Source organism: Talaromyces amestolkiae, assembly GCF_001896365.1.
Source record: "Talaromyces amestolkiae strain CIB chromosome Unknown scaffold2.1, whole genome shotgun sequence".
Lineage (NCBI taxonomy): Eukaryota > Fungi > Ascomycota > Eurotiomycetes > Eurotiales > Trichocomaceae > Talaromyces > Talaromyces amestolkiae.
Genome location: NW_024468038.1, coordinates 1,952,118 through 1,979,006, shown reverse-complemented (window position 1 = coordinate 1,979,006; position 26,889 = coordinate 1,952,118). Strand labels below are relative to the sequence as shown.

At 45.9% G+C, this 26,889-nt stretch overlaps 9 protein-coding genes across 9 annotated transcripts; 6 read left to right on the top strand and 3 right to left on the bottom strand.

Annotated features, from left to right (window-relative positions):
* Window positions 1-92: 92 nt before the first annotated feature.
* On the top strand, window positions 93-1,150 carry BHQ10_001927 (uncharacterized protein; the record flags this gene model as incomplete). Its single annotated transcript, XM_040874016.1, has 4 exons — window positions 93-133; window positions 214-400; window positions 516-783; window positions 852-1,150. 4 exons carry the CDS (start codon window positions 93-95, stop codon window positions 1,148-1,150), a joined length of 795 nt encoding a protein of 264 aa, XP_040730432.1.
* Window positions 1,151-2,131: 981 nt separating this feature from the next.
* BHQ10_001926 (uncharacterized protein) lies at window positions 2,132-3,262 on the top strand (the record flags this gene model as incomplete). The annotated part of the gene is made up of 4 exons (XM_040874015.1): window positions 2,132-2,194; window positions 2,252-2,463; window positions 2,532-2,886; window positions 2,954-3,262. The coding sequence occupies 4 exons, from the start codon at window positions 2,132-2,134 to the stop codon at window positions 3,260-3,262; spliced, it is 939 nt and encodes a 312-aa protein (XP_040730431.1).
* A 6,166-nt stretch (window positions 3,263-9,428) lies between these two features.
* Window positions 9,429-10,835, bottom strand: BHQ10_001925 (uncharacterized protein; the record flags this gene model as incomplete). Its single annotated transcript, XM_040874014.1, has 1 exon — window positions 9,429-10,835. One exon carries the CDS (start codon window positions 10,833-10,835, stop codon window positions 9,429-9,431), a length of 1,407 nt encoding a protein of 468 aa, XP_040730430.1.
* A 1,196-nt stretch (window positions 10,836-12,031) lies between these two features.
* Window positions 12,032-13,010, top strand: BHQ10_001924 (uncharacterized protein; the record flags this gene model as incomplete). The annotated part of the gene is made up of 2 exons (XM_040874013.1): window positions 12,032-12,136; window positions 12,189-13,010. 2 exons carry the CDS (start codon window positions 12,032-12,034, stop codon window positions 13,008-13,010), a joined length of 927 nt encoding a protein of 308 aa, XP_040730429.1.
* Window positions 13,011-13,568: 558 nt separating this feature from the next.
* BHQ10_001923 (uncharacterized protein) lies at window positions 13,569-15,731 on the bottom strand (the record flags this gene model as incomplete). Its single annotated transcript, XM_040874012.1, has 9 exons — window positions 13,569-14,005; window positions 14,063-14,340; window positions 14,389-14,510; window positions 14,567-14,664; window positions 14,716-14,811; window positions 14,870-15,027; window positions 15,080-15,289; window positions 15,362-15,439; window positions 15,499-15,731. The coding sequence occupies 9 exons, from the start codon at window positions 15,729-15,731 to the stop codon at window positions 13,569-13,571; spliced, it is 1,710 nt and encodes a 569-aa protein (XP_040730428.1).
* Window positions 15,732-16,433: 702 nt separating this feature from the next.
* On the top strand, window positions 16,434-17,129 carry BHQ10_001922 (uncharacterized protein; the record flags this gene model as incomplete). The annotated part of the gene is made up of 1 exon (XM_040874011.1): window positions 16,434-17,129. The coding sequence occupies one exon, from the start codon at window positions 16,434-16,436 to the stop codon at window positions 17,127-17,129; it is 696 nt and encodes a 231-aa protein (XP_040730427.1).
* A 587-nt stretch (window positions 17,130-17,716) lies between these two features.
* Window positions 17,717-20,059, bottom strand: BHQ10_001921 (uncharacterized protein; the record flags this gene model as incomplete). The annotated part of the gene is made up of 7 exons (XM_040874010.1): window positions 17,717-18,179; window positions 18,249-18,718; window positions 18,784-18,975; window positions 19,031-19,045; window positions 19,118-19,611; window positions 19,679-19,694; window positions 19,742-20,059. The coding sequence occupies 7 exons, from the start codon at window positions 20,057-20,059 to the stop codon at window positions 17,717-17,719; spliced, it is 1,968 nt and encodes a 655-aa protein (XP_040730426.1).
* A 959-nt stretch (window positions 20,060-21,018) lies between these two features.
* BHQ10_001920 (uncharacterized protein) lies at window positions 21,019-22,970 on the top strand (the record flags this gene model as incomplete). The annotated part of the gene is made up of 6 exons (XM_040874009.1): window positions 21,019-21,269; window positions 21,330-21,489; window positions 21,545-21,767; window positions 21,815-22,103; window positions 22,157-22,341; window positions 22,414-22,970. 6 exons carry the CDS (start codon window positions 21,019-21,021, stop codon window positions 22,968-22,970), a joined length of 1,665 nt encoding a protein of 554 aa, XP_040730425.1.
* Window positions 22,971-23,984: 1,014 nt separating this feature from the next.
* BHQ10_001919 (uncharacterized protein) lies at window positions 23,985-25,561 on the top strand (the record flags this gene model as incomplete). The annotated part of the gene is made up of 3 exons (XM_040874007.1): window positions 23,985-24,014; window positions 24,074-24,494; window positions 24,552-25,561. The coding sequence occupies 3 exons, from the start codon at window positions 23,985-23,987 to the stop codon at window positions 25,559-25,561; spliced, it is 1,461 nt and encodes a 486-aa protein (XP_040730424.1).
* Between the last annotated feature and the right edge of the window lie 1,328 nt (window positions 25,562-26,889).

Here is a 26,889-nt window from a genome sequence, read left to right as displayed (position 1 = left end):
TCTCATTCTCCTGATTGAGTCCTTGTCTCACCAGTCGAAGATCAAGTACACAAAATTTTAGTGATTAGCGGACTGCCAACATTACCGCCGCCATGTCTACAGTCACAGTCACTGCCATGCAGAGCTCCAAGCCGTACGTCCATCCCAAGCTAAGACAAAACGCATAGCACTTCGATACCATACAAAGAATGGACTGAGCTGACAGGTTGACAGGCCCATAATCCCCAAATCTTTCGACGCCAAACAACCACAAACGATCCGCCTGTACCCACTCAGCAACTACACATTCGGCACAAAAGAGAATCAACCAGAAGAAGACCCTTCTGTGCTGGCGCGTCTGAAACGGTTGGAGGAGCATTATGATTTACATGGCATGCGTCGCACGTGCGAGGGTGTGCTGGTTTGTCATGAGCATAATCATCCGCATGTGTTGATGTTGCAGATTGCGAATGCGTTTTTTAAATTGTCCGCCCTTCACCCACATTATTCTTTGTATCACGCTGCATACTGACTAGAAGGTTATTTTGGTTGACAGACCAGGAGATTACCTCCACCACGACGACGACGAAATCACCGGCTTCAAAACCCGCTTGAACGAACGCCTGGCCCCCGTGGGCTCCCAATTCAGTGGCGAAGGCGTAAACGAGGACTGGGAAGTAGGCGATACGCTGGCGCAGTGGTGGCGTCCCAATTTTGAGACTTTTATGTACCCTTTTTTGCCGGGACATGTTACGCGGCCGAAGGAGTGTAAGAAGTTGTACTTGATTCAGCTTCCGAAGAAGAGTACGTTTCTCTTTCCATTCAACCGGTCCGTTTCTCCGTCCGAAAAGCGAGCTAATGTATGTGAATAGAGGTGTTAAGTGTGCCGAAAAACATGAAACTTCTCGCCGTCCCACTGTTTGAGCTGTACGACAACACGGCTAGATACGGCCCTCAGTTATCGGCTATTCCGCATTTGTTGTCGCGTTACAATTTCGAGTTTGTGGATGAGAATGATAATGTTGTCGCGGTGACACCGGGTACGCCTCATCCGGGCATCGATGAGCTTAAGACGAAGGTTTTGGCGGGTGGTGCTGGTGGTGCAGCAGAGGGTGAGGATACGGGTATGGAGGATGCGGCGGAGGTTAAGCAGGAGGATCAGATTTCGTGATTGACATGAGCAAGATGAATGATTGGTAGGTGTCCGTGAGATATGGTGTAATTGATCTTAGGGATGCACAAGATTGATCTACTTGGGGATGATCGAAGTAGCGAGAGTGAGGCGAGTACCTTTCGTCCGGTGAGGTGCAGTTCAAGGGACCTAGTAAATTCTCATTCAAAAGGTTCAAGGTTCAGATTATTGGCCGGCGTTTCAGGGTGTACTTGAGTATCAGGAATGCAATCATTTTGTCCACCAATTCACTGCAATAGAGACAGCAACTAGACCATCTATATTTGTTTAGATTTCTCGAGCTGCATGTTACAGTGCACATGCTATCAAAACCACTTCTACGGTATAGAACTCCGACGTCGTTCAAGGCTTAGGAATATGCATTAGGCTTTAACATATATAAAATGTATGCTTCGTAGGTAGCTGCAAGTGATCTCTACATGTAGCAATGTTTCAGAATTCAAGGCTCAGGTACGGAAGTAGGAGCGCACCTAGGTAGTAATAGGTAGTATCATCAATACTACTTTAAAAGTTACACAATCGGTATATCGCCAACCCTAATAGCCTACTGTCGTTGAATCTCTTCGCCTTCAAGACAAAAATCAGGTGATATTAGGGTTCTTGCGTGAGGGTAATCGCGTTTTAGAGTGAGGCATATAAAATGACATGTGCTGGTAGCACATCGAAACCTAAGTGGGTACATTGGGTAATGCATATGCTGTGCTGAAGGCTGTTGTAGTCGCACACGGTCTTAGGCTTGTGCATAGCTTTGGGAAATGGAAGTATGAGAATTTGCTCAATATGTAGATGCCCATGGGTTTGATTAAAAATAGATATATGTATATACTTGAGACCAGGGCTGGTAGGAATTCCAGTTAGTCTATGTTGCTTTATTTTGATCAAAAAACCTTATAAGAAAGGTGATTTGCCTCACATTCAAGTATATCGAAACCAAAAACATTCAAGCATTCAAAGAGCAATATGATTCTACTTAGATTGATTACAACAGTTGCGGCATTGGCTGCTACAGTCACTGCTGGGGTGGTTCGTCGTGGTAAGGACATATTCTGAATGTTGAAACTAGCCATTTTCTACATTTAGACGAGAGGATTGATAATCAGCCTAGATAACGAAACTGCCATGGATGTCGATACGACGACCCTGGGTAATCTGAATCTGTACGAACAATACTCAGCTGCGGCGTATTGTTTCGCAAATGACATTGCTACACCCGGTACCCCCATTCGTTGCGCAGCAGGAAACTGTCCGTTGGTGGAAACGAACCTTGCCACTGTGTCTTTTTCATTTTTGGAGTAAGTAAAGATAATGTCTGAGCTGCAACAGACTAGAGGAAATGATCTGACTGTGAGATTGACTGTAGTGTCGGAAAAGGTGGTGTCAGTGGCTTTGTTGCTGCGGACAACACCAATAGAATCCTCGTTCTAGCTTTCCGTGGCATTCGAAGCGTAGAGACTGGTATCACTACGCTTGATACTAGACTTGTGGATACCTCTTTGTGCGGCGCGACAGTGGGCTGCCAGGTGAACGAAGGCTTTCAGGACTCCTGGGATTCAGTGTCTGCCAGAATCACCAGGGAAATTGCCAATGCCCAAGCTGCTACCACATTCACTACGCTTGTAGTTACTGGGCACGGCGTTGGAGGAGCTTTGGCTACCCTTGCAGCAACCCTATATCGTACCACACCACCTGTAGCTGCTGTTACAACTATAGATTTGGTAAGTGTTCTGTTGACAATATAAATTGTACAGCGAAGAACCAAAACAGCTAAGAATACGCCCTAAGTATACATACGGCAGCCCCCGTGTCGGAAATGCCATATTTGCAACTTTTGTCACCACAGGAAATGATGCCATCAACTTCCGAGCAACTCATACTGATGACCCGATTCCGAAATTTCCCAGCCGTGCTCTTGGCTATTTGCAATGGGGTCCCGAGTATTGGATCCGAGCTCCGACGGGCCAGGCTGTGCATACGACTGATATAACGAAGCTTAGTGGCACAGAGACACCTTTCGGTAATGGCGGAACGCCTCCAATATTCGACATTCCAGCTCATTTGTGGTACTTTAATGAGGTGGCGAAGTGCATTTGAGTCGCCCGGTAGCAGTTGAGAGGCATCTCGCCTACTTCTGGATAGTTGCGGATATTAGGGCTACCGCTCTTTGGCCGTGGTTCCGAGTGGAATGGAGTGTGTGGAATGATGGCTGTAGGAGTTTGATAGGTGACAAGTTGAAGATTCAAACTGTATCCGTGACAACTATGCATCCGATTGTCTGGAAGTGCGCTATATTTCATGTATGTTTGTTGGGTTGGGAAATGTCAGTTAATATTGTCCTGCTGTAGATCTTGGAATAACAATTCGAAAGACTCTCAGTATCCTATCAGTATCACGGTCTATTATCTAAAATACCAGCATATGGAAGTGCTCTCCAGGTCAGAATGTGTTTAGGCTTCTCGATCGAAGGCCTAGAAAGTGTCTATTTGGATAGTCACCATGTTTTTAAGTCGTACTCTCAATTGGCTTTGAAGCCAATCCTCGAATTAGAAAGCTCTGGGCTCTACTCAGCATACCAGGTACTTGTGGGCTCAGACAGTTCTCCCCCGTCATTTCGTCAATAGAACAAGAATTCAAGAATTTGAAGGGAGCTTCATTACAAGAGAGACTGCCATTAGTAGTGACATATTGTGACAAACATATTGAATATGTTATAGAGGTTATAGTACTAGTAGCTTCCAAGAGTATGCACTACATTGGCGACATATGACAGTTAGATATAATCTGACTTCGACGGTGCTAGACTATGACTAGTACAAATCTGCTATTACAAGAGCGTTTTAACAAGGAAAGAGCATCCTCATAGATGGCATGGAAATGATGATTGAGTTGTAATAGTTTGATGGTGCACGTAGCTACCTGGGTCTGTCTAGTTTTATGAATGAAAACCTACACATCACGCGAGGGAATTATTCCTCAATGCGAATTTTCTCCGGCTACATCCGCATCGTCCTTCCTTCAATCCCAGGGCTTAAATCTTGATGAGATGTCCCCAAACTCTTGGCATCATCTGCCACGGCTCAATATTATCATGGCCGAGCTCTATAATTTTCCAGTCCCCCGCTTCCATCACGGCTTGTTCAATGTTCCGACGAAGATCACAGTTGCCAATCAATCGCTTCCAAAATAGATTCCAAATGCCTGTCGAGTATGTCATTATTATTATTGTTATTGACTTTCAGTATGATTCTTTTTCTCTAACCTTGTATTTGCCTTGTAACCCAATCCTGACTAGCTGTATGCTCCCAAAATAAGAGCTGTCCGCCTGACTTCAACAAGCGATATATCTGCTTCACAGCTGCAGTTGAATCTGAGACTGAACATAATGCTTGCATGCATACAACAGAGTCGATACTTTCATCACGAATATTCCACTCTTCAAGGATGTTCTTATCCTCAAAGGCAGCATTTATCGGAACATAGATGTCACTGAGATGGTGCAATTGGATCGTCTCATTGCGAAGTTGATTAAATAACTGCTCATTAGGCTCAATACCATATATGCGAGAAATCACTGTTTTGTTGAATCGCGAAAACTGATTTCCTGAGCCTGGCCCAATCTCCAAGACCACTCCGTTCGCTGCTTCGACTAAACGCGGCACTGGTGTAGCTGCTTCTTCATATGCAGCAAAATATTGGCCTATGCCCAATTCATCATTGTTATTCTTATTCTTATTCTTATCAACGAATAAAAGAATTCGTTGAAATGGATAAATGAGTATACAAACCAAGTCTTGAATACCATGTTGCGAAACCGCGACTACGAGCCCTATGCAAGGAAAAGGAAAGGTTTTGGATAAAGTCTTTGAAACGAGCAGCCGAGTTAGCTAACTGCCTTGAAAAGTACCATTCGTTAGTTAAAAACTTACACCATACGCCATACACCATAGGCTGCCACAGCTCAGTGTAGGCTTGGAGTCTATTTCTCAAATACAGTGGCATGTTTGTTGAAATATTTAAAGTATGGAGTGCTCCGGCAGGGTGTGAAAGAGGCGAGAGAACAAGAGTCAATAGGATGTAGATGTCAAAGAACATGCCATAAGCGCCTTGCCTACCTGGGATTAGTGACATATTAATCAACTATTGAGCACATACGTGGCCTGATTGGTTGATGCCCTGCACAACTGTCGCGTAGGGGCCTTGAAAGCGGTGCCTAATTAGGAAGGCATGACAACAAAGGGATGGTCCGTCGCAGGGCTTAGGACTCGGGGTCCTGTCACGGTATAACAAAGGACTGAGCCTAGCTCGTAAGACGTACGACTCTCACATACTTATTCTTGCAGCTAACCTTGCTGCTTTCACCAGGTACGGTACAGATAGAATAAGTTATGAATCTGTATTGGCCACTAAGTCAAAAGTAGGCTGGGGACACAACTGAATCTGCCCAATCGCAGCCCCAAAGTCTGAGAGGTATAATGTTAGAACGTAACGGTTGCCCGTGTGACTTAAAAGCAATGAACTTGGCAGTGTAGGCGGAAGGAGGAAATGGAGCATAAGTGGCAGTCAGACAGTCCAAAAGATACTGCATTGCGTCGATGGTGCCGAATAATTCACTGTGGCTTCGACATTGTCTATTAAGTCTATTAAAAGTTGCTTGCCTTCGTTCAGAACCAAGTCTATAACTGTGTCCTCATTGATCGAAGATTTTGGTACAAATTACAGCATCTGTCGAATGCCAGGTCGAGCCGGGAGGACTATGCTGTAAGTGACTGGTCCATTCCGGACTTGCTAAGCAGTTTTGGTCAGTCGACTTTTCTGCGCGATGCACTTAGTCCTTGAACCTTACTTTTTCGATAAGTTGATGACTTCAGCAGTAAGCGAACGTGTTGTTTTCGGGGATCCATCATCTGTCTGCTGGGTTCGAAAAGCGAAATAAAGTGCACATAGAGAGCGACTTGAATGGTTTTCTACCTAATGTACTTAAGTAACCTCTAGTGGACTGCGTACTGATCATGCCCAGTACCAAACTTAGGGTACAACAACCGCTGTTCAATGTTTGAAAATACGTCGCAGCCTATCTCAATCTTGTTGTTCCCGACTATTAGAAATGATACCCCATTGTTCCCAAGTCTGTAACACTACTTGCTTCATTTTTAACTGTTGATCACGATTTGGTACAATTTCTTCTAATCCTCTTCTACGTCGTGACTCACTGGTCTCAGTCAACAAAATTCGACATTCAGTATCCTCATCCAAGATAAAAGACCGATACTCGCAGTTTTTCCAACTAGTTGCTAATGATTTACTTTCAATCAACTGTCTGAATACTTTTTCAGCGTTGGGCTCCAGGTAAACTTACCTTGATTGTTCACGGCATCGACCCAGTCTTCAGAGAGGAAGTGAAGGAAGCAACCATGGGAAACTAAGACAATTTCACGTTCCGGCCGCGATCTCAACCACTTGAGGGTACCATCGACTCTTTGCTCAATTGCGGTAACTGATTTCGCCCACCTACCACGCTTTAAATACCCATAGGATCAGTATTGTATGATAGAGATTATGTGAACGATTTTATTAAGGAACGGTGACTGAAAAATGCAGACGTGAATGATGTCTTACCTTGGTCTGCCAACCTTCCACCACCAGACTTAGATCTACTGGTAAATCCTTGAATACTTGCTGAATCGTTTGGAGATCGCTGCCTGTATCACAAGGAAGGTCCGTGGTTTCTTGGATCTCTGGCAAGCACATGACCGCTTGGCCGCGACTCAACACCGGCGCAAATGCGGACAGGGCTGTGTATACCGTCCTTTTAAGAGGCGATGCAATGACCAAATCAACGTTGTTGTGTCGAGTGAAGTCTCTAGCCAATTCATGGCATTGTTGCTCACCGAAAACAGTAAGGACAGGATCAAGAAGTCCGTGATTCTCGATGGTGAGATTATGTATACCTTGAGCATGTCGTACGCAGTGCACGATCTGTGGGCTAGTATTCTTCATAATAGATATATACAAAACGTCCGGTGAGACGTGTACACCATAAAATTGGTACGAGAAGCACGTGCTTCGACGGGTTGCTTCGCAGATCTAGCACTGTCGAATGAGATGTCGGGCCACGGCTCTACTTTTGATAAGGGAGGTCTGCGAATTTTTTGGCGCTAGAAAATGCAAACCCCAGTCGTACAGCAAGTCGTACTGTCAACCTTAGCCTAAAATGGATGAATAGCCATAATATCGCTATGTAAGGCTCGGGGGCCTGCTCGCGAGACTACAGTAGTGCAGTTCGAAATGACCCTGGTAGCCTCTCAAAATGCCACGTCGGATAGAGCTAGTATGAGATAGGTCAAGTTCGTGGGCTGTCGAGAGAAAATCTAAGTAGTTGCTGTGATTTTCCAAGTGATTGTATTGACTCCTAATCTCAAGCATCTTGTCATGGATAACACAGATTTAACTTACATAGGGCTAGATGCCGATATAGTTAGTCCCATATTAAATCGGGCAATACAACAACATACATTCCATTATATACACACTCGTCGGCACATTTTTTTCCATGTACGCACTCGTAGCCTTAGCGAGGGTTAGATAGTATACTAATGCATCCACTCTATATATTGGCGTTTTAGTAACATCAGATTTAGGATAGGTAGGCGGGTCTGTTATAGATTATATCACTAAAACCCAAAGTAGTCAGTATCAGACCATACAATATATTCCAACAAATATCACAAATATAGTGTTTTAGGGTGGCCAACCCGAACCAGGAAATACATTACAATGTTTGAGTGGTCTACTAAGCATACATATTCTAGAGGCTAATCAACCCGAAGGAAAGAACTTGCCATTTAAGTTCTATATCGCTGTTTAATACCTCATTTTTCGCGTCGCACGAAAGTGCTCGGTGCAATAAGGGGGCTATTTACGCCTTCAAGGTTTCAATCTAACATCATAGAGGCGTTTTCTACCCATATAGTTTCAGTCAGTCCTTCAAGTACGTAGTAGTCTATAATGCAAAGGCTAGTACTAAATTTTTCAGCTATAATACTCAGTATTCCCAAGAGTAAATGAAGGTAGACAATTGTTTTTCAGAAGAAAGAAGAAGCATACTCAGTTTCTCCTCATAGGTAATCAAGCCCATGAGGGAGCTTTCGCGGGGAAGTTCAACGAAGCATTTATAGCGTTGAAGAATCTTCACTAAGAGTCCTAAGAGCGTCACGAATACAGGATAATCAATTTCTTGATTAACAAAATCATATACTTAGTGAGTGAGGTACTAGGCTTCCTTGTCCTCCCCACAAGCATGATATTCCCGCACCATAAGTTCAATCTTAGGTCCAGAGACTAATCAGAAAATCGGTAATATCAGTCATAGAAACTTTGATAAATTTAACAGATATTGAAGTTGCCACGCTTCCTCATCCATCCCACAGGCCTCTTAGCCCAGAACCATACATTCATTCCAATATACAAGGGCTGGCGAGCGAAAGGGCCAGATATTCTAAAGAAAGCTATCATGAATATGGCAAACAAGTTGTTATGCTTCCTCGTGCATCCCATATGCCTCATAACCCATGACCATATATTTATTCCAAGGTGGAAGTGCCGGCGAATTCGGAGGGTACTTAAGTTGGATTGATTCATCATATACCCATTGGACTAACTGCCAGGCTTGCTCGCACTTTTCCTGTACCTCGTAGATCATCAGCTTGGACTAATAACCAGAATTGTCAGATTGAAACCATTTTGACTTCCTTTCCCACTACCTTTGGCCTTTCCAGCGTTTGTGAATTGAACTAATGGACCTATTAAAGGGGTTTTAAGTTTGGCGAGAATATTAATCATATGTTTATCTCTTGCTTTGAGCACAAATGACTATATTCTGGTGCTAGTACCGGTAGATGATGGTTAAGTTTCCCGCTATCAAGACAATAAGATTCAAGGGGAATCGAAACCAGGCAAATATACGGTGTCAGCATGTCTTTAGGTTGATACTCGAAGGCAGAATAACCTCGGAATCTCGGACTTTCCGCTGATTATGTCATCTTTTGTGAGGGGCAAAAAATGGAGCTACGGATACTATACCATCGAAACGGATAGCCAAATATGATGCTGCTTTGTGATACTCAAACGCCCGGTCTAAAATTATGTGCGATTTAGCACTATTTGCCTGAAAATGAGACTCATCCCTATATTCCGATAAAACAATCCATAATCTACTCATCCACTTCAGACCTGGATATGATCACTACCAACCCCATCCACTTCAAAGTCCCAAGAGGGCCTTATACTTATTCACAAAATCTTCAAATGCCGTCAAGTACTTCACCAAATCATTGTCGTTGAGCTCAAGATTCAATGGTGTGTATCCTCGAGGAGCCAGGTAAATATTGTTCTCAAGCATGTGAAAGTAGTATAGAGCTCTGAGATCCGCAGCGGAAGGCCCGCTGAATCGGACATTCACCATACTACCGTAGCCGGTGATAAACATAATCGGTAGCGGTTCATGGGGTGTCAATGATAAATCTTCGGGGTATATGAGGGTATCGTTCTTGAAGCTGTCTACCTCAATGATGTCTCGGCATGCACCAGCTGCATGTTCAGGGTAAATGCCGTACTTAATGAGGACCCCTTGAAGGTTTGTCTTGAAGTTGGTGCCAAGTACATTCAGCCTTTCCACCTCTGAGGCGTTATAGATGTCCAACCCAACGACACCGGCTGACATGGTAATGACATTGTTATTGTAAGTGCCAGGGTGTTGGAGGCCGCCTTTTTCGGGATCAAAGACCTCCATGATATCTCGTCTTCCACCGAAAGCTCCGAAGGTCATACCACCTCCGACGTACTTTCCTAGGGTTATAATATCCGCTTTAATCCCCATAGCGGCGCTGCAGCCGTTGGGGCCGAGCCTTGAAGCCATGACTTCGTCAATAATCAGCAAGCATTGCTGCTCGTCAGCCTTTTCACGCAGATAACGAAGGAAACCCTTTGTTGCTGGTCGGCACCCACCAGAGCCCTGAACAGGTTCGACAAGAATCGCTGCGAGACTCTGTGAGGCCAGGGCGCTAATAATGGCTTCGGTTTCCTCGATATTGTTGTAAGGCGCGAATACAAAGTCGTGAGGAAGGTTGACATTGCGTGTGGCTGGGTTGTTTATCAGGTCCATTGGGAAGATCAGTGTGCCGCCATGGTAACCGTTGCTGAAGACCAGGATCTTTCGGCGCCCAGTAATGGCTAGGGCGGCGGCAATGGCCACGGTGTTGGATTCAGTGCCAGAGTTGGTGAATCGAACCAAGTCCATGCCGCTGGGACGGAATCGAGTGACAACCTTCTTGGCCAGAATCTTCTCCATAACAGTATGACCACCGTAGTTCCACCCCTTTGAGAGCGCCTCGTGGACAGCCTCTGCAATACGGGAATTTGAGTGGCCGAAAATACCGGCGCTGTACTCTCCGAGAAAATCAACATAGGTGTCATTGTCGACGGAACTTAATGTGGCATCCTTGCCGCTTGCAAAGGTGATGGGGAAGGGCGAAACATGTAGAACCGTTCTTGTGTTCCCGCCGGGCATGAATTCGTGTGATTCTTCATGCAGCTTCTTCGAAACGGGATTGCGCTGGATGTATTTATCTCGTGCTGTCGTGAGAGCCACGCTGACAGGATGAATGGCCATTTTGACGGGGTCGCAAAAGTATGCTCTTCCGTGCCTCTTTGAGTCCAAGTACTGTGTGGGGGGGTTTAGAGTGACAAAGAAAAGTAGGTCCCAGCCCCTTTTATACTTGTGATCAGGGCAATTTACAACAATGGTTCGTTGTACAAAAGCACTGTTGGGACTGGACGGCTGATCAATAGTAAGGAAGTCGAGGACGACAGAGCTACCATCCACCTAGTGAGTCCAGTAAGGATCTGTCCATGAGCCGGTATATATTACTATTAAGTGCACTAGCATCGTTAACTCCGGAGCATATACGTAGCATACTCCGAAAGCGAGGCCTGATTGCCATGATCGGTAATTGAGCTAGATACCGAAATGAATCGAAACCCCGAAGTTCCGAAACTCCTCAAGGCTCACTGATAAGCTGAATTCCCACGTTCCCCCGGTTTCGGCGATCACACAACATAACATGAATCACTCATTCGATCAACGTGAGTTTGACCCTTAGATCCTAAAGTAACATCATGCCTAAGAAAGTCCGACGTTCATTTCATGCATGCTGGACCTGCCGACGCCGCCGAGTAGCGTGTGATGGCGTCGCACCGGCGTGTTCGACCTGCCGGAAAGTTTCAAGAAGGTGTGAAGGCTATAGTGTCCGACTCGTCTGGGTCGACAGCGAAAAGGGCATGTATGTGTCTCATTCACGACGCTCACTAGATCCACTTTCAACGTGGTCAGGACAACAACCATACAGCACTTCCCAGTTAGAGCACTTGATAGGCACTGGCTGTGAAGAGGAATGCTGTCAGTGCTTATTACACCAAGAGACGTCAAACCCTTTCCGCATCTTCAGACAAGCAGATAATTCTCAAGAGACGGATACTGTGGATTCATCAGGGAACGCCTCAGACGTGACGAGCAATGCAGATTCCTTGCCAACCACACCAATATCGCAGAGTCTATGTTCGAATAGGACTTGGATTGAAGATATGCTATTACATCATTACATGAACCACGTCGCATTTCTCATGATGCCTGTCGATACTAAAAGTAATCCTTGGCGTCATGTCTATCCATACATTGCGATTCAGGATAGGTCATTGGGCAGTAAGGGCTTATTTGACGCCCTGCTATCACAGTCAGCCTTCCACCTCTCTGTTCTTCACGCGAATACTAGACACGATTTAGCGCAGCGGTACAAGCTGCAGGCAATAATGCGATACTCTTCCGCCATTAGGTCCTTGCGTACCAGCCTGGATCAGCAGGTCGACGATTTCAGTGCCTGTGCTGCTACGCTTTTCACACTCGCGCAGATAGAGGTAAGTGAACTTACTCTTAATTTCACTCAAGTGACTAAATTTTCTGCGACAGGGCTGTTATGCGCCTGAACACGACGAATGGCGCAAGCATCTTCTCGGTATGTATGGGTTGCTTAGCTTTTTCTCACAGGACAGCCCCTGGAAAATGTCGTTCGATGCTTGGGTGCTTTCACAGAACTTGGCTCTCTCTTTGGAGATTGCTCGCACCGGCTCTGGAGGATCCTTTGACTGTTTCCGTAACACTGATCACCTTTTGGAGTCCATATCACGAAAAAGTCATTTCGGTTACACAATTGGTGCGAGTAGCGCTGTGTTACAGTCAATATTTAAGGTGCATCGGCTTGTAGAGGCTTTGGGAAGTGGTGAGTCGCTTATAGAAGTCGAAGTTCAATGCGGAAAGATTCTCGGCGAGCTTGGTACCACAAAATCAGACTGGATAATCACGCAGCCCTCTCACAGTCGCCAGGATTATCTGAACAGCCTGCATCAACGTATATTCCGCAATGCTGCCGTGATTTATTTGCATCGGGCCATTTATGACGTTGCGCCCATTGCTGTTCGAGACCATGTTCTCAACGTCCTTTGTGATACCATTAGCTTCCTTGACCTGCAGGGTGGTAGCGTTTCGCTTTGGCCTGTCTTCATTGCTGCAGTGGAGGCGTGCTCAAGAAAGGAGAGAGACTTGGCGAGACAATGGTTGGATTACTCCTGCAAATTAGGCATCAGTAATCGTCATGCAGCTCGATGTGTCATTGAGGAAGTCTGGAAACAGCGTGATCAGGAAGCATTGTTGAGAGATATTGAACCAGAATATGTCGTATTAGACTGGCGACGGGTCCAGTATCATCTCAAGATTGATATTCTTTTGCTTTAATCACAGAAAAAGTCACTTAGATGGGCATGCTACCCGCGATGAGTTCAGGAAGACTTGAATATTGAAAACATATTTCCTTTATGCGCTAGCTATCTAGGTAAATGAACGCTCTTCAAGTGGAGGTCGTTTAGAATTTGAAGAGAATTGCGCGGACCACTTAGTAAATTGAAAAGTAATCCAAGATTTAGACGGCATTTCCAGACCAGAGGTGCTGAAAAAAAGGGTTTCAGATAAAACTTTTAGAGCTAATTCAGTTGGAGAAAGTTTGGCACATCTTCCAGGAGTGGACGGAGTTGTCACTGTTGGGTTATACAGTTTACTGCGATAAAGATATTAGCATCGTGTCCCTTCATCGCTAGATGTGACATAGATGGTGGAAAGAGTATCTAGAATACAGCATTCGTTTGTTTCATCTTTGTTTTCTGTTAGGATATCTTGCACTAGTACAGCTACTCCACATTGACGGCGGGAGATTTTACTCTTAACGCATTTCAAAAATAACATATGAACATTCGAAATGAAAATCTAATACATCAAGTCCCATTTCCTCCTAGTTCCCTAATAGAAAATCCCTTCGTAACCGGTATTTGAGTCATTGATATACCACGTAACATCTCTTCCATCCTCTTCAAGGACTGTCATGCCATTACCCATAAAGGCAAAGCGGTTCTTAGCAAGCGGTGTCCAGGTCCAATCTTCGAAGCGCGGATTGAGCAGACAGTGGATGTTCTGAACACGGCTCCCTGGGTGAGTCAAGACCTTGCCATCCTCTTTGCCACCCTTCAGCCATGATCGACACTTTGTTCCCCAGATAGTTCTCTGGTGGAATGTGTCATTGTGAAGAATGAAGTCATTTACTGCTTCCGTCGAAGGCACAACAGCTTTATATGTTTCTGTTTGTGCCTTCCAGACGATACGGAGCATGTACTTTGTGACTGCCTCTATGGTGGGTATGGCTGACCCGTGCGAAAGTGCGGAACTGGGTCCAAGGAACACTGTGAAATTGTTAACATGAGATACATGCTTTTCATAAAATAAGTGGATGGACTCACCAAAGTAATTGGGGAGTTCGGCGACGGCCAGTCCAAAGTATGCTGTAGGACGGTCCTTCCAAAGCGAACTTAGGGTCACGTTATTGCGCCCTGTCACTGGAAACCGCGGGATCCAGGAATAATCAAAGCCAGTCGCACAGACTATGACATCCAGCTCAATGATTTCTCCTGTTTCAAGCTTGATTCCCTGTGGGACAATTTCCGAAATCGCATCTGTGACCAAGCGGACATTAGGCTTTGTCAATGTCTCAAGATATCCTAGCCCTGGCGTAGGACGCCTGATATGGTGTTAGTAGAGAATCTGGAATTCGCTTTCGGATTTTTACCTGCAGCCGACGCCAAACTCTGGAATCAAGGGTTTGATTAGCCTATCTTCCCTTAACACCCCTTTCATATAATCCTTCAAAAATTGTTGTGTTTCTTTTTGCATTTCCGAGTCTTTGAGATTCTGTTTCTCCAAGTCAGGCTCGAGTTTACGTCTGTATCAGCTTAGCAGATACTTACGAGCTTGAAATTTCCAGTCATTGTCTTTTCGAGGGCCTTTCGATATTCCAAAAACTTTTCTGGGTCCTCCGAGAATTGTCGTTTTTGTTCTTCGCTGTCTTGGGTAAAATCAGAATTATTGAACGTATTGGGCGGTGAAAATAGCTTACAGCCAAAATTCGCTCCGTTTGGGCCTGCAAATTCACTCGCAAATGTCGGTGTCACCCAAGTTGGGCTCCTTGAAAATGAAACGAGACTTTCGACATCTAAATTCAAATTAACCTTGGTTTCCTGGAGAGAACCCCAACAATGGCGGGAACTTACCTGGGTATATAGCAGGAAGAACCTGCATTCCAGAAGAGCCATTACCAATGACACCGACTCTTTTGCCTCGAAGATCAATACCTTCTTTCCAGTTTGCTGTGTGCACGAGATCGCCTCCAAAGGTGTCAAGACCTGCAATACTAGGCCATTTCCAGTGACTAAAACCACATGTTAGCCTATATTGAATACAATTTATGATAAGGTACCTACTTTAGATAGCCCCCGCCATTGAACAGAAAGTGGCATGACTCTGTGATGACTTGCCCAGAAGTTTCATCTTGAATATGGAGATTCCACATGCCGCTTTCTTCATCCCAAGTGCAATCTAAAATCCGGTTTTGGAACCGAATGTACCGTCGAAGGTCGTATTTGTACGACGTAGCTCTCAAGTATTCGAGAATTTCTGACGACTTAGCGTAGCTGGAGTACCATTAGTCGAGGTGTTTTCATACCGAGGTCCTATATTAACAGGACGGAGGGTAGGTGACATACAATTCACTCCAGTTCGGATTTGCAGCCCATGAGAACTGGTAGTTGTGCGCCGGAATATCGCAGGCACACCCAGGATATCTGTATCCACGTATAAGCTAAGATATCTTTTGTGACGTACTAAATACAGTGAAACCTACCGATTCTCGTACCATGTACCACCCACATCTTCGTTTTTTTCAAATATAACAAAGTCTACATTGCGCATGTTCTTACGGATCTGGAAGGCTAAATTGAGACCGGACGCACCAGCACCGATGCAGATGATCTTCAGGTATCGCGCGGTACCCATGGGGGTATCAGGGATTGAATAGCCCTCATACGACGCAAAATCATCTTGTGTGGGCGGCATTTGATGATCGAGGGAACCCATCGCGGAGTAGTGTTCTTCTCTAGACAATGCAGGAACAAGCTGGAAGTTATGTGCTTATCGAATTTCTCGCGGAGATAGTAGAAGTTATGCGATCGATTTATATGGGCAATATGAACCTCTGTCGGCTTTGCTACGTCCTCGGACTTGGCTCGGTCAAGAAAGGAGTAGAGGCAATCTGTTTCGGGATCCCATGCTGTGGCTACCGGAAATACCGACTTGCAGCGCCCTCGGACTTTCGGACATCTGCAAAATCGATGAGCAGTTGAACTCGGGATGGCAAAATGGAAAGGGGAAGAGGAAGCAGCATGCCACTTACAGAAGAAACTTTTTGTGCCCACCAGAATGTTATGTAAAAACAGTCTAAATTTGTTGGTTCCTGATGTTTCATGTTGCTCTCTACATAATGTAGTCAACCGGAAAATCCACATTAGCCGTCTCACTCTCGAAAGTCCGACAAATGATGAAAAGAGCTTTGAGTTCTGAGACCGACTGGAGAAATTATAGTAGTTCGGACCCTTGTGTGTGGTCCACAGTTCATTCATGGTCAGGAGGACTTATGAGCGGATTTGTTATAGAGAATTTGACCCAGACACATTACCGTGATGTCAGAGACATATATAGGCGAAGGACTCGCATTCAGAAATATTTTCAATTTTCACAGATTTGAGATTGTTCGAAGTCAACGAATTTGAAACACACACCATGGCAAAATATCAGGTTGTGCCGGTCAATCACCAAGAGTGGTCAAACCCTCTTACACTCACCTCGATCAATAATGTCGATGTCCTTGGCGTGCCGCTCTCCTCTGACCCTTCGTTACCGGCTTATTCCTTTAAGTCCGCTATGTCGCGTGTTGCACTACCATCCACCCACCTCAAACGTGCAACCGTTAGCTTTAGACCGACTGAAGGCTATTCCTGCGAATGGGATCAAGCTGGATTCCTGTTTGTGCGCCCAAAAGCGGAGCTTCCTGAGCCATCGGCAGAGCATCCGGGAAGTTCAGGCACTGCACCTTCATTTATCAAGATTGGAATTGAGTTTTGGGAAGGGAAAATTTATCATATGATCTGTTCCAGTCACGAAGACCTGACTGACTGGAGCTTGCACGCAATTCCTGAAGCCTATGAAAACGAAAAGGATATTACAATGGAAATTTCGAGATTTGGCGATCGTCTTGCCATTCACGCCATCTACGGACAAGGACCCCATACAGTGAAGAGAATGATCCGTATTGTCCCGTGGTGTTTTGTGAATGAGAGCAAGGATGACCCAGATATCTGGGTAGCAGTTTATGTTTCAAGACCTGACGCTGCTAGGACCACGACTAAGCCTCTTGTTGTGCAATTTCACGATTTTGAGATCGAGGACTTGGATGGAGTGACTCGGGTTGATAGGTAACCCTGCTTTTAGCATATTTAATTTTAGTCAAACTGACCTTCACCTGCTCAGGGATTCTCAATTATATTTGATGAGGCTGTTCCATCCTCTTCGTTTAATTATGAGAATCTTTCAGAGGAACTGTGGTAAATCAGTATAAGTAAATTCTGTATGTATCAAGAACACAAAACTGAATCTTGAAGAGATCCAGATAAAGAAATCAAGGGACCTTTAAATTTCAAGTCCTGATTGTTATCTGATCGCGGCTCAGCATCCTCGGACTATAGGCAGCTGGGACTCTAGGCTAAAACCGTAGGGGAAATTGTGCAAGCCGACTCTATGGACTGAGGGGCTTCTGCCAGACTCAGAATCTCCTTAGCATCATGACCATTCGACGAAGCGACTGTCACAAGCAGTCATAATACTGTAACTGCAGGCTTTCGCTTCCGTACGCTACCGCCTTATTTCGAGAAAATCCAGGAATCTCAGGTCATTCCCATCGCAAGCAAACGAATCGTGGAATCCAGTATTGTGAAAAAGCCCGCTATCGATAGGGAAAACAAGAGATTCCATCGACTCGGCGTAAATGCTTGGGATCTATCTTGTAATTAATATCCTTCCTTCTTCCCGTAGAGCTTGGGGATACTCACCGCACCATCAATCGGAAAATCAGTCGACTGCCTAAAGTTAAGCGGGTTGATTGAGGTATTCAGATCAGTTTGTTGGGCTTCTTGGGGTGTGTGCGCTATATGCCGAGTTTCCGAACCGTGGCTTCCATGCAGATTGCTATAAGAGGATATGGTGGATATGGTTTCAACTTGGTGCTCAGGCTCTTCAGCGTGTGTGTATGTTTGACGAGATTGCTGGACAAAATCCCTCGCCAATTGAATCAACTGCGTCATTGATATAGAAAGATCCCTATCGGCGCCTTGAGTCATCTGCATCCGAGCAAAGTATCCAGAAGCTAAGTCAAGGTAGATCAAGTTGTTCGTAGTTTCGCGGTGTACTGGGTTATGGATAACTAGTTCAAACAATATGAACACAGCAACCATTGGCATTTGGATAAGCATCCTAAAAGAATATTAATAAAACAAAAAGCACTCTATGTCCATTCTATGAAAGCGCCAAGCCCGTACATACCAACAAGGGGTGAAGGGCTCAATGGCCAGGAAGTTTGTGAGACTGACAATCGACCGTGCAGCGTGCATGAGCATCAGCTTGCTTTGAGATTGTCGTGCTGTATGTTCACCGTCACTCAGATGTAGGATCAGTCGAGCAATGGCAATTTGCAAATTGTAATAATAAAAATGGATTCTGATCGCCAGAGTCAGGGACACCGAACCGTTGAATAAGTGAAGTTTGATAGCCGACCCAGGCCGAAATTGCTGAGGAAGGGCTTCTTTCCAAGCGTCAAGATCAGCCAGAATGGAATCGGTATGCCTGAAATAAGTATCTTGTTCCGAGAGAGTTGCACTGATAGAGAATAGAAGGTCATACGCTTTAGATGTCAGTCGGGAAAACGAAGCCCAAGCTCGAATCCAGTCCAATTCTCCGAGAACGGGGTCAACATGAGATGGAAGAGGGCAAGCTATATCGCAATCGTTGATGAGCTAGAACCCCCTGTTCAGTAATTTCCTTGAGCGGTAAGTTCGTGAAGGGTAAGAAGTATACTAACCGAGGACCTGCCAACATTGAATGCAAAATCCTTCTCCATACAATAGACTACCCAAAACGCTTTGGAGCGATTCTGAAAACTACTTGGCGCTTTAGGTCTCTTCCCGAGACCTAGCGAGATGGTAATTCTGGCAGCCTCGTTCACAGGGATCTCATCAACCGGAAGGGACGCGTGAACCTGGGCAAAAATAGCCTACTCATGTTAGAAAACATATATCGGATGTTGCTTATAGTCAAGGGCATGATACCATAGCAATAAGTGCCTGTCTTACTGTTAGTAGGTATGTTATTGAGTCTACTTAGTGGCAAAGGAGGGCAGTGTTATTGTTTCATACCTGTGCTGTCTCTATCGTCCTCCGAATTAGCAAGAGCTCCGGCATAAGATTCAACGCTGCTTGGAAAAACTTCCAAGATAACCCTTCCCCCGGTAGAAAGGAGCCACCATTGTGATACATAGATCCAAGACCCAAGATGGCGTAGTATAGAGCCTGCCACATAACATTTCTGGAAAGAAAGTCCTCGAGATCTGTCCTGGATGTGGCTTTCTCGAACTCATCCCTGTCGAGGAAAGGGTACATCGGATGCACATATTGGAAGAATGATTCAACATAGACTTTTGCATGCAAAATGTCTTCTTCGGTGATATTTGCTTTCGTTAAAGGCGACCCTGCTGCCAAGGGTTTGTCGGCCATTCGGGAGAAACCCTTTAGCTTTGCGGACGTTGCATCGTCAAGTCCCTTAATAAGAGGTCCTAATAGATTGTGGCCGAGAATATCCGACAGGACCTTGATCTTGCGTTCAGAGAAGAAGGCTTGTGTTGAACTGGCGACTGATGTATTGCGATGTCAGCTTGCCAAATCTGACCTTCTTGTTGGGCGGGAGGGGAGGAGCTTCACCATGGGCATTGCTTGTCTGGCAGAGTCAGCTGAATTATTTGAATCAAGCTTGGGTGGACGTACAATGAATATCGATTGTTGAATATAGGTAGGTGGCTCATAGTCGCCTTTCAGAATCCGATCTATACATAATTCAGGTAAAGTGTCTTTGGGGCGCGTAGGGGGCGGTGTAATTGCAGGCGACCTGCGTGCTACTGGGCGAGACGTAGTTTGAAGCGATGACAATAAGCCTGATGGCTGCCTAGGCGTTCCTGTCGAGAGGCTAGGAGTTGTACCACTCTCAAAGTGCCTTGGTGTTACGACAGCGGTGCTTTCAATGATATCTACATTGGTGATGGACGGTCCGGAAGCTGATTGATCCTGCGTTCGTCGTTTCTTCATACGCGAGAACTGGCAGGTGTCTCCACGTTTCTAACACTAGTAAGCATGGCGACCGCCGGACCTGCATACATAGTAGATCTGGATGTGGAGCGTACGTGGCAGTTAATACAAGTAAGGTCTTCCTCGCGCTGCTCTAATATTCTGTCAGGTCACAAGAAGCGAGTAACACGATTTATGGCTGGAAGGCCTACTTAGGCAGCGCACTTTGCGCGTTCGACAGGCGTCGCATGACGTGAGCAGTTTTGTCCCTGTCATAGTATAACCAATGTCCAGGGGCAGGTCGATAAAACTGGCCTTTGTTGAAAATCAGCCGGAGACTCGAGTAATTTCCGAGATAGTGTTAGGGAAGCCCCTGGAAGCTGGAATTAAGCGGTCGCACGCAGGCGGCTATCACCTGATCTCAGATTGCCGAGTCCGTTACGTCATGAGAATACCGGTAGGGTGTTTGGACGCGTCCGGGCTTTGTCCGACCCGACTCTGAATTGCATAGATGATAGTATGTTCACAGACGTAGCATAATGAGGCCGATTGGACGTTAGCTATCTATGCCATCTAGGGGTAGCAGCGGGTGGAAAGGCCGAAGGGCAGAAACGGAAGAGAGAGCGGGCCCATGAACAGCATCCTTATCTCAACCCTCGTCCTGACTTTCCTTATTATTATTCGTTTTAGGCGCTAGCTAGCGGGCAAACTTAATTCGGTGGAGCAACCATTATCACTCCTCAAAGACCGCCGCATCCCCGCGTTCCGGAGTTTGGGGTCACCGGTAGCTTGGTTATAAACTACTACATAGTAGTAAGATAAGAGGCAACCTACACGATGAAAGCGAAATGATTGGTTCGTCTTGGAGCCGGATTCAGTGATAACCCATTTCTCGGATTGTTCTCCTTCGGAGGATCCGTACATTTAAACAGCTGGCTTCACCTTCGTCGAAGCGTTGCAGACAATCAATCTTATTCGAAATGCAATCGGAAACTATCTTCTACAATATGAACTCTGACGCTGGGACCAAGACCAAACTAGAGGGAAGCAGCTCTCAAGGTATGGATGAATCGTCGCAGGCTCTGCGAATTGGTTCCGTCGAAAGTGGCGGCGTAGAATACGTGTCGAGCGATGCGAATGCCATTGACGATGCTATCCTACGTGCCCAGGGCCACAAGGCTGCAATGCCTCGTCTCTTCTCTGCTATGTCCTCTCTGGGATTGATGTTCTGGTAATTCCTCCCTCTATGTTCCGGGTTTTCAGCGCACGATCAGCTAACACGATAGATTAGCGTTATGAATTCCTGGATAGGGGCAATGAGTACGTTTGGACAAAGCCTGCGCTATGGTGGGCCACAATGTGCCATTTTTGCGCTTGTGACGGCCGTCTTTGTCCAATGGATAGTTACACTGGGTTTGGCAGAGCTCGCCTCTGCTTTCCCTAGCTCGGGTGTACGCGCGAGGTCTACCCCAGTTCTGTACTGTTCCAATATTAACCTCGATATAGGGCCAGTATCATTTTACATATATCCTTGCGCCCGAGAAATTCAAGCGGTTCAGCGCTTTCGTTGTCGGGTGGATGTCCGTTCTTGCTTGGTGGCTCGCGACGACCTCTGGGCTTTCCCTGGTGGCAATCGCGGGCACTGGCCTGGCCGCTTTTGTGAATCCAAGCTACACACCTAAGGACTGGCATATCTACCTTTGCTATCTTGCGATGGCCGTGATCTCTGGTACGTCGATAAACCTGGCTCGGGGGCCTTGAACTGACCAGTAGTAGTCGTTCCACTTTTCCTATTTCCGAAGTCGCTTCCAAAAATCGCGTCTGGCTCGATGTATCTGAGTCTGAGTGGTTGCTTGGCCTGGTTCATCATCTTTCTGGCGATGAGACAGCATACAAACGATGGTTCATTTATTCTGAAATCAGACCTGGGTACTAGCGGTTGGGGTCAAGGAACGGCATGGGCCTTAGGAATCACAAACGCCATGTACTGTTTTCAAGGATCAGATTCAGCTATCCATATCGCGGAAGAAATGCAGGCTCCGGGACGTAGGTTGCCTGTGGTCATGTAAGTATTTAATACACCTACGTTCTTGTCTCCCGCTAACATACGTGATCTAGGAATCTTACCATGATTATTGGCTTACTAACCAGCGTCCCTGTCGTGGTGGCTGGCATGTTCACAATGACCGACATGACGGAAGTTATGAATTCTGGCTTCCCTGCTGTTGATCTTATGTACCAGGCTACTGGAAATCGTCCCTTGACGATATTCTTGGCCGCCTGGCTGATTATTGTATATGCCTGTGAGTCCCATTGAATCCCCATAAATGCGTTTCCCTACTGTCGATCCTATATAGCTGACCTTTATATGTCAGCCGCTATGCCACCCCAGTTTGTTGCCTGCGGTCGTATCGCTTGGGCATTTGCACGAGACGGAGGAACCCCGTTCCCAGACTACTTTGCACATGTTGATACGAAGTTGGAATTTCCGGCACGAGCTACGGTGGCAGCACTGGCGTTTAACGCCTTATACGGACTGCTCTACCTTGCTAGTACAACTGCATTCAATTCTATCATTACGTCCGCAGTTCTTTTTCTCAACATCACACTTGCGGCACCACAGACCATCCTTGTCCTACGCGGCCGTAACAAAGCCCTTCCAGAGCGGCCGTTCAAACTCGGGTATCTCGGATTGTTCTGCAATATATTCTCAACCCTTTGGATCCCGGTTCTGATAGTTCTGGTGTGTATGCCTCCAGGTCTACCAGTCACAGTTGGATCCATGAACTACACGTCGCCAGTCTTGATTGCCGTTACCCTCCTGATAATTGTGGGTTGGTTTGTCTTTGGGCACCAATTTAAAGGACCAAAGATTGATTGGGAAATGCTGAATACGGGGAACACAATGGAGCGTAAGGTGGAAAAGCACTGAACATACACTGGTCCGCAACCCTCGGTTACTCAATGGATTTCGGATAATGGATACTGGATGATTTCTGGATACGTGGGAGACATTATCAGATGAACTCGAGAATATTACCATGAAGACGATTGTGTTTCTATGTTCTGAGAAAACCTCCGTATCTAGTACAAAATATAGGCAATTTGACTTGATTTGTTCAGCACTAAATGCACTGGACCGTTAACACAGGAGACTGGCCTAAAACTCGCCGCCATTTTCTCCGTGATAGTAAGGAATATATCGTTGCAGTGATGGCTAGTGATAATCAAAAACGACTTCGAAATCTTTCTACTTCAGAGATCCTCAGCTGGAATCTTTTTTGACGCTGAATTAAGCAATGAAGTAGAATTCGTTCGAATAGCCGCGCAGAGGAATTATCCATGGGTTACCGGTAGTGAACAACCAGAGTTAAAAGTTAGGCGCTCTGCGTGAACCAAATTTGTGGTCAGTCATAGAGAGAGGATCAGACCATGAACAGTACTCTCTTTAACAAGGAACGTTCTGGGGGTTTTCGTCGCGCGTCTTACGGAGCATAGACCTCCGAGAAGCCTAGAGGCGCTCGGTGTTTCCGACGGAATCTAGTGTGGACCGAAGCCTGAGGTCTTACTAGGTTCTTGATAATTCCGAATATTATTTAGTTACTCTTGCGAAGTTGAATAACCGAAACTTCGGAATTTCTATGCTGTGAGCCATCAGACGTACCGAATTCCAGCAATCTCTATAATCTCGGATATTCGCAGAATCGGAATGACAAGCTCAACAGCGTTAGCAGTGCCAATGAAACAAGTTTATGTTATGCTTCTCCTCTAATTTCTTTGATTTCTGGAATTAGCCCCAAATTTAGATCTTTGCATGATGTACGCAAATAAAGAGGGCCCGAGGCGCGCAACTCTCGATTGACAAGATCTGCCACCCAAGTCGAAACCTGCACAATTCTCCAAGACACCCATCAAGTTGCATTCCATAAACCCAGTCGTGGTCAGAATGACTATTTCATCAATCACTGACGATGTAGTGGGTATTCTATTGATCATTCCGGTCTGCGTTCTGCGCTTTTATTGACGCTATCATAGGCTTCTGAGCTCCGTCGACAGTTTCCCGGACAGGTCTTCGACGAGAGCGATTCTTCCTACAAATCTCTTCAGGATAGCTATTGGTCTGGAAATCAAAAGGCCCTAAAACCTCGATGTTTCTTCCAACCACATAGCGCGCAAGACCTCGCTCGAGCTGTCGCTCTCTGCGCAAGATCAAGATGTCCCTTTGGCGTGAAGAGCGGTGGTCATGGGCACTTCGCGGGGCAGTCCTGCCTTGATGGGGGTGTACAACTAGATTTGGCCAAGCTTAATACCATCTCCATTGACAGAAGCAAAGGGACCGTGCTTGTTGGTGCAGGCAGTACCTGGGGGTCTGTATACACAAAACTACAGAAAGAAGGATTGATCGCGGTTGGTGGAAGAGCTTTCGATGTCGGGGTTGGGGGCTTCTTAGTTGGAGGTATGTGAATGCTGAATTTCAAATTCAAGGGTGTCGTACTCATACTGGACAACGCAGGAGGTCTGTCATTCTATGCCGCTCGCCGTGGCTGGGCCATCAACCACGTCCGATCTTTCGAGGTTGTTCTCAGCAACGGCAGTGTTGTTACCGCCAGCCAAGAAAGCGAGCCCATCCTTTTCAAGGCCCTACGGGGTGGAGGCTCAAATTTTGGCATTATCACGGCTTTCGAGTTGGAAACCTATCCATACAGGGGGATGTGGGGTGGTCGCCGATTTATCGAGAGTGTACACGCCAAGCAGGCCATCGACGCATACGCTGGCTTTGTACAAAAATTGGAGGCTAATCCTAAAGGCCATACTATTATTATTTTCACTTACGACGAGGGGCCTCTTCAGCTACTTCAGTACCTTGTCCATACAGAACCTGTTGAAGATTTGCCTGTGTTTGACGACCTTCGTAAAGTGCCAGCAACCGAATCTTCACTCGGAATGACCGACTACTCTACCCTGGCTTCGAATATAGCCAATCTCCAAGATTTCAATGGAGATCGTGCAGCGATTGCCACCCTAACATTCAGACTAGATAAGGAGCTACTCGAATTTGCTTTCAATGTTTTCGTCCAAGAGGCTGCGCCCGTTTCACCACACATCAGAGGGACGATGGAGTTTCATGCAATCCCTCGTACCCTAAGTCCTGCAGGCAATGTGTTCGGGCTGGATGATATCAAGGAGCCCCTCATCTCCTTTTTGCTGATATTCAGCACCAAGCTAGAACGATATAACGCCGAAGTCATCGCCATCCAGAAACGTATTATTGGAAGGGTTAAGGATGAAGCGCTAAAGCGGAATCGTTACCACCCCTTTCTTTTCGCAAACTATGCCGGCGAATGGCAGGATGTTATTGGCAGCTACGGTGACGCTAACGTGAAGTTCTTGTCCGAGGTGGCCAAGGTCTACGATCCCGAGAAAGTTTTCCAGAGCTTGCATTTAGGCTCATTCAAATTGAGCCATGCTATTCAGAATACAAAGCTTGAGGAAGATAGTCCGCTGCATGCATCACTCTTGTAGTAAGTGTACTAGCTAGTCACAGTCTCCTGCCGGCAAATCGGGCTCACGCCTGACAGCTCCGAGTATGAATACCACCACTACTATTACTACATCCCCCTATCAACGTCATCTGTAAGGCCATGGCACATGGTTTACTGCCGGGTCCGTTACAAGGACACCCAAAACAGCTACCCGAATAGAAAAGACGACCAGGTCGCTAGAGAACTTGCTTAAGCAATATCGTAAAAGTCCTCCTAGTCCTTCAAAAACGAGGCATGACCAAATTATCAAAGCTTGCTATCTTCCGATGCAGGACGCCGCGCTAATCGCGAAGGGAAAATACGTTCCTACGCGCTGAGTATTTCCAGTCATCTTAGAGTTTGATTTATCCTTTCAATCATTTTATAAAGTTGAAGATCCCTCAGTAGTCGGAGCTGGAGCAACACGCGTGGCACTGAAGCGTAAAAGGCGTCAGATCAGTCAACTGTCTCGCTCCACTGACCATGTTCAACCTATAATGAAATAGCTATTGACTAGATCTTGACAATATCCATAGGAGTTTGTAAATTAAAATCCTAGCCTGCAATCAGATTAGGCGGGTCCTAGATAATCCTGAAAATGTCCCGTGTATTATGGAAGTTGAAGTCTCCTGCAGATTCTTCGTTTAGATTTTGAACCACTGCCCGTAGGCGTTTTGGATATCCCGATCATACATGTATATCACCGGAAAGATGGCTATTACACGTGCCATCGACGGCAGCCTTGACCGCAGATGGAACGATTGGCTAATCTGAAAAGGTACACTTACTGATGCTGCAATGTCTCCCGAGTGTCACCGAGGCACTTTATTTGCTCATTAGCTTCATCGACTTCAACCTTAATCTCCTCAATCAAGCATGGTAGCTCAGTTGCGATTTGACACTGCAAGATCTTGCTAAGACAATCTCGCAATCCTTAGATTTTGAGCAGCGTTCTGGACATAAATTCCTTAACACCTTGGGAGAAGATATTTTGCCGTTGAGCATCCCATCAATTAGAGTCCCACGAGCCTATTCAGAGTCCATATTTATAAGCACATGCCATCCAAGACGAAACTCAACTTCCTAGTTCTTAGCCAGAGAAGCGAACATTTTCTCAATTTCTACTCCAAGAGTCAGTACGTCGGGTTTAGTTACCACGCCCATCGTTCGACCTCCGGATTCATCTGTACACCGAGCCAGGCGAAGCACAATCTAATTTGCTAAATCGTTTTTAGCCAATACCACTGCAAGAATAATACTTCTTGGTTCCTTCATATACGACTGATTATGGCCAATATAATCCCTGGCTATTAGGTCCCGGAGTGCTCA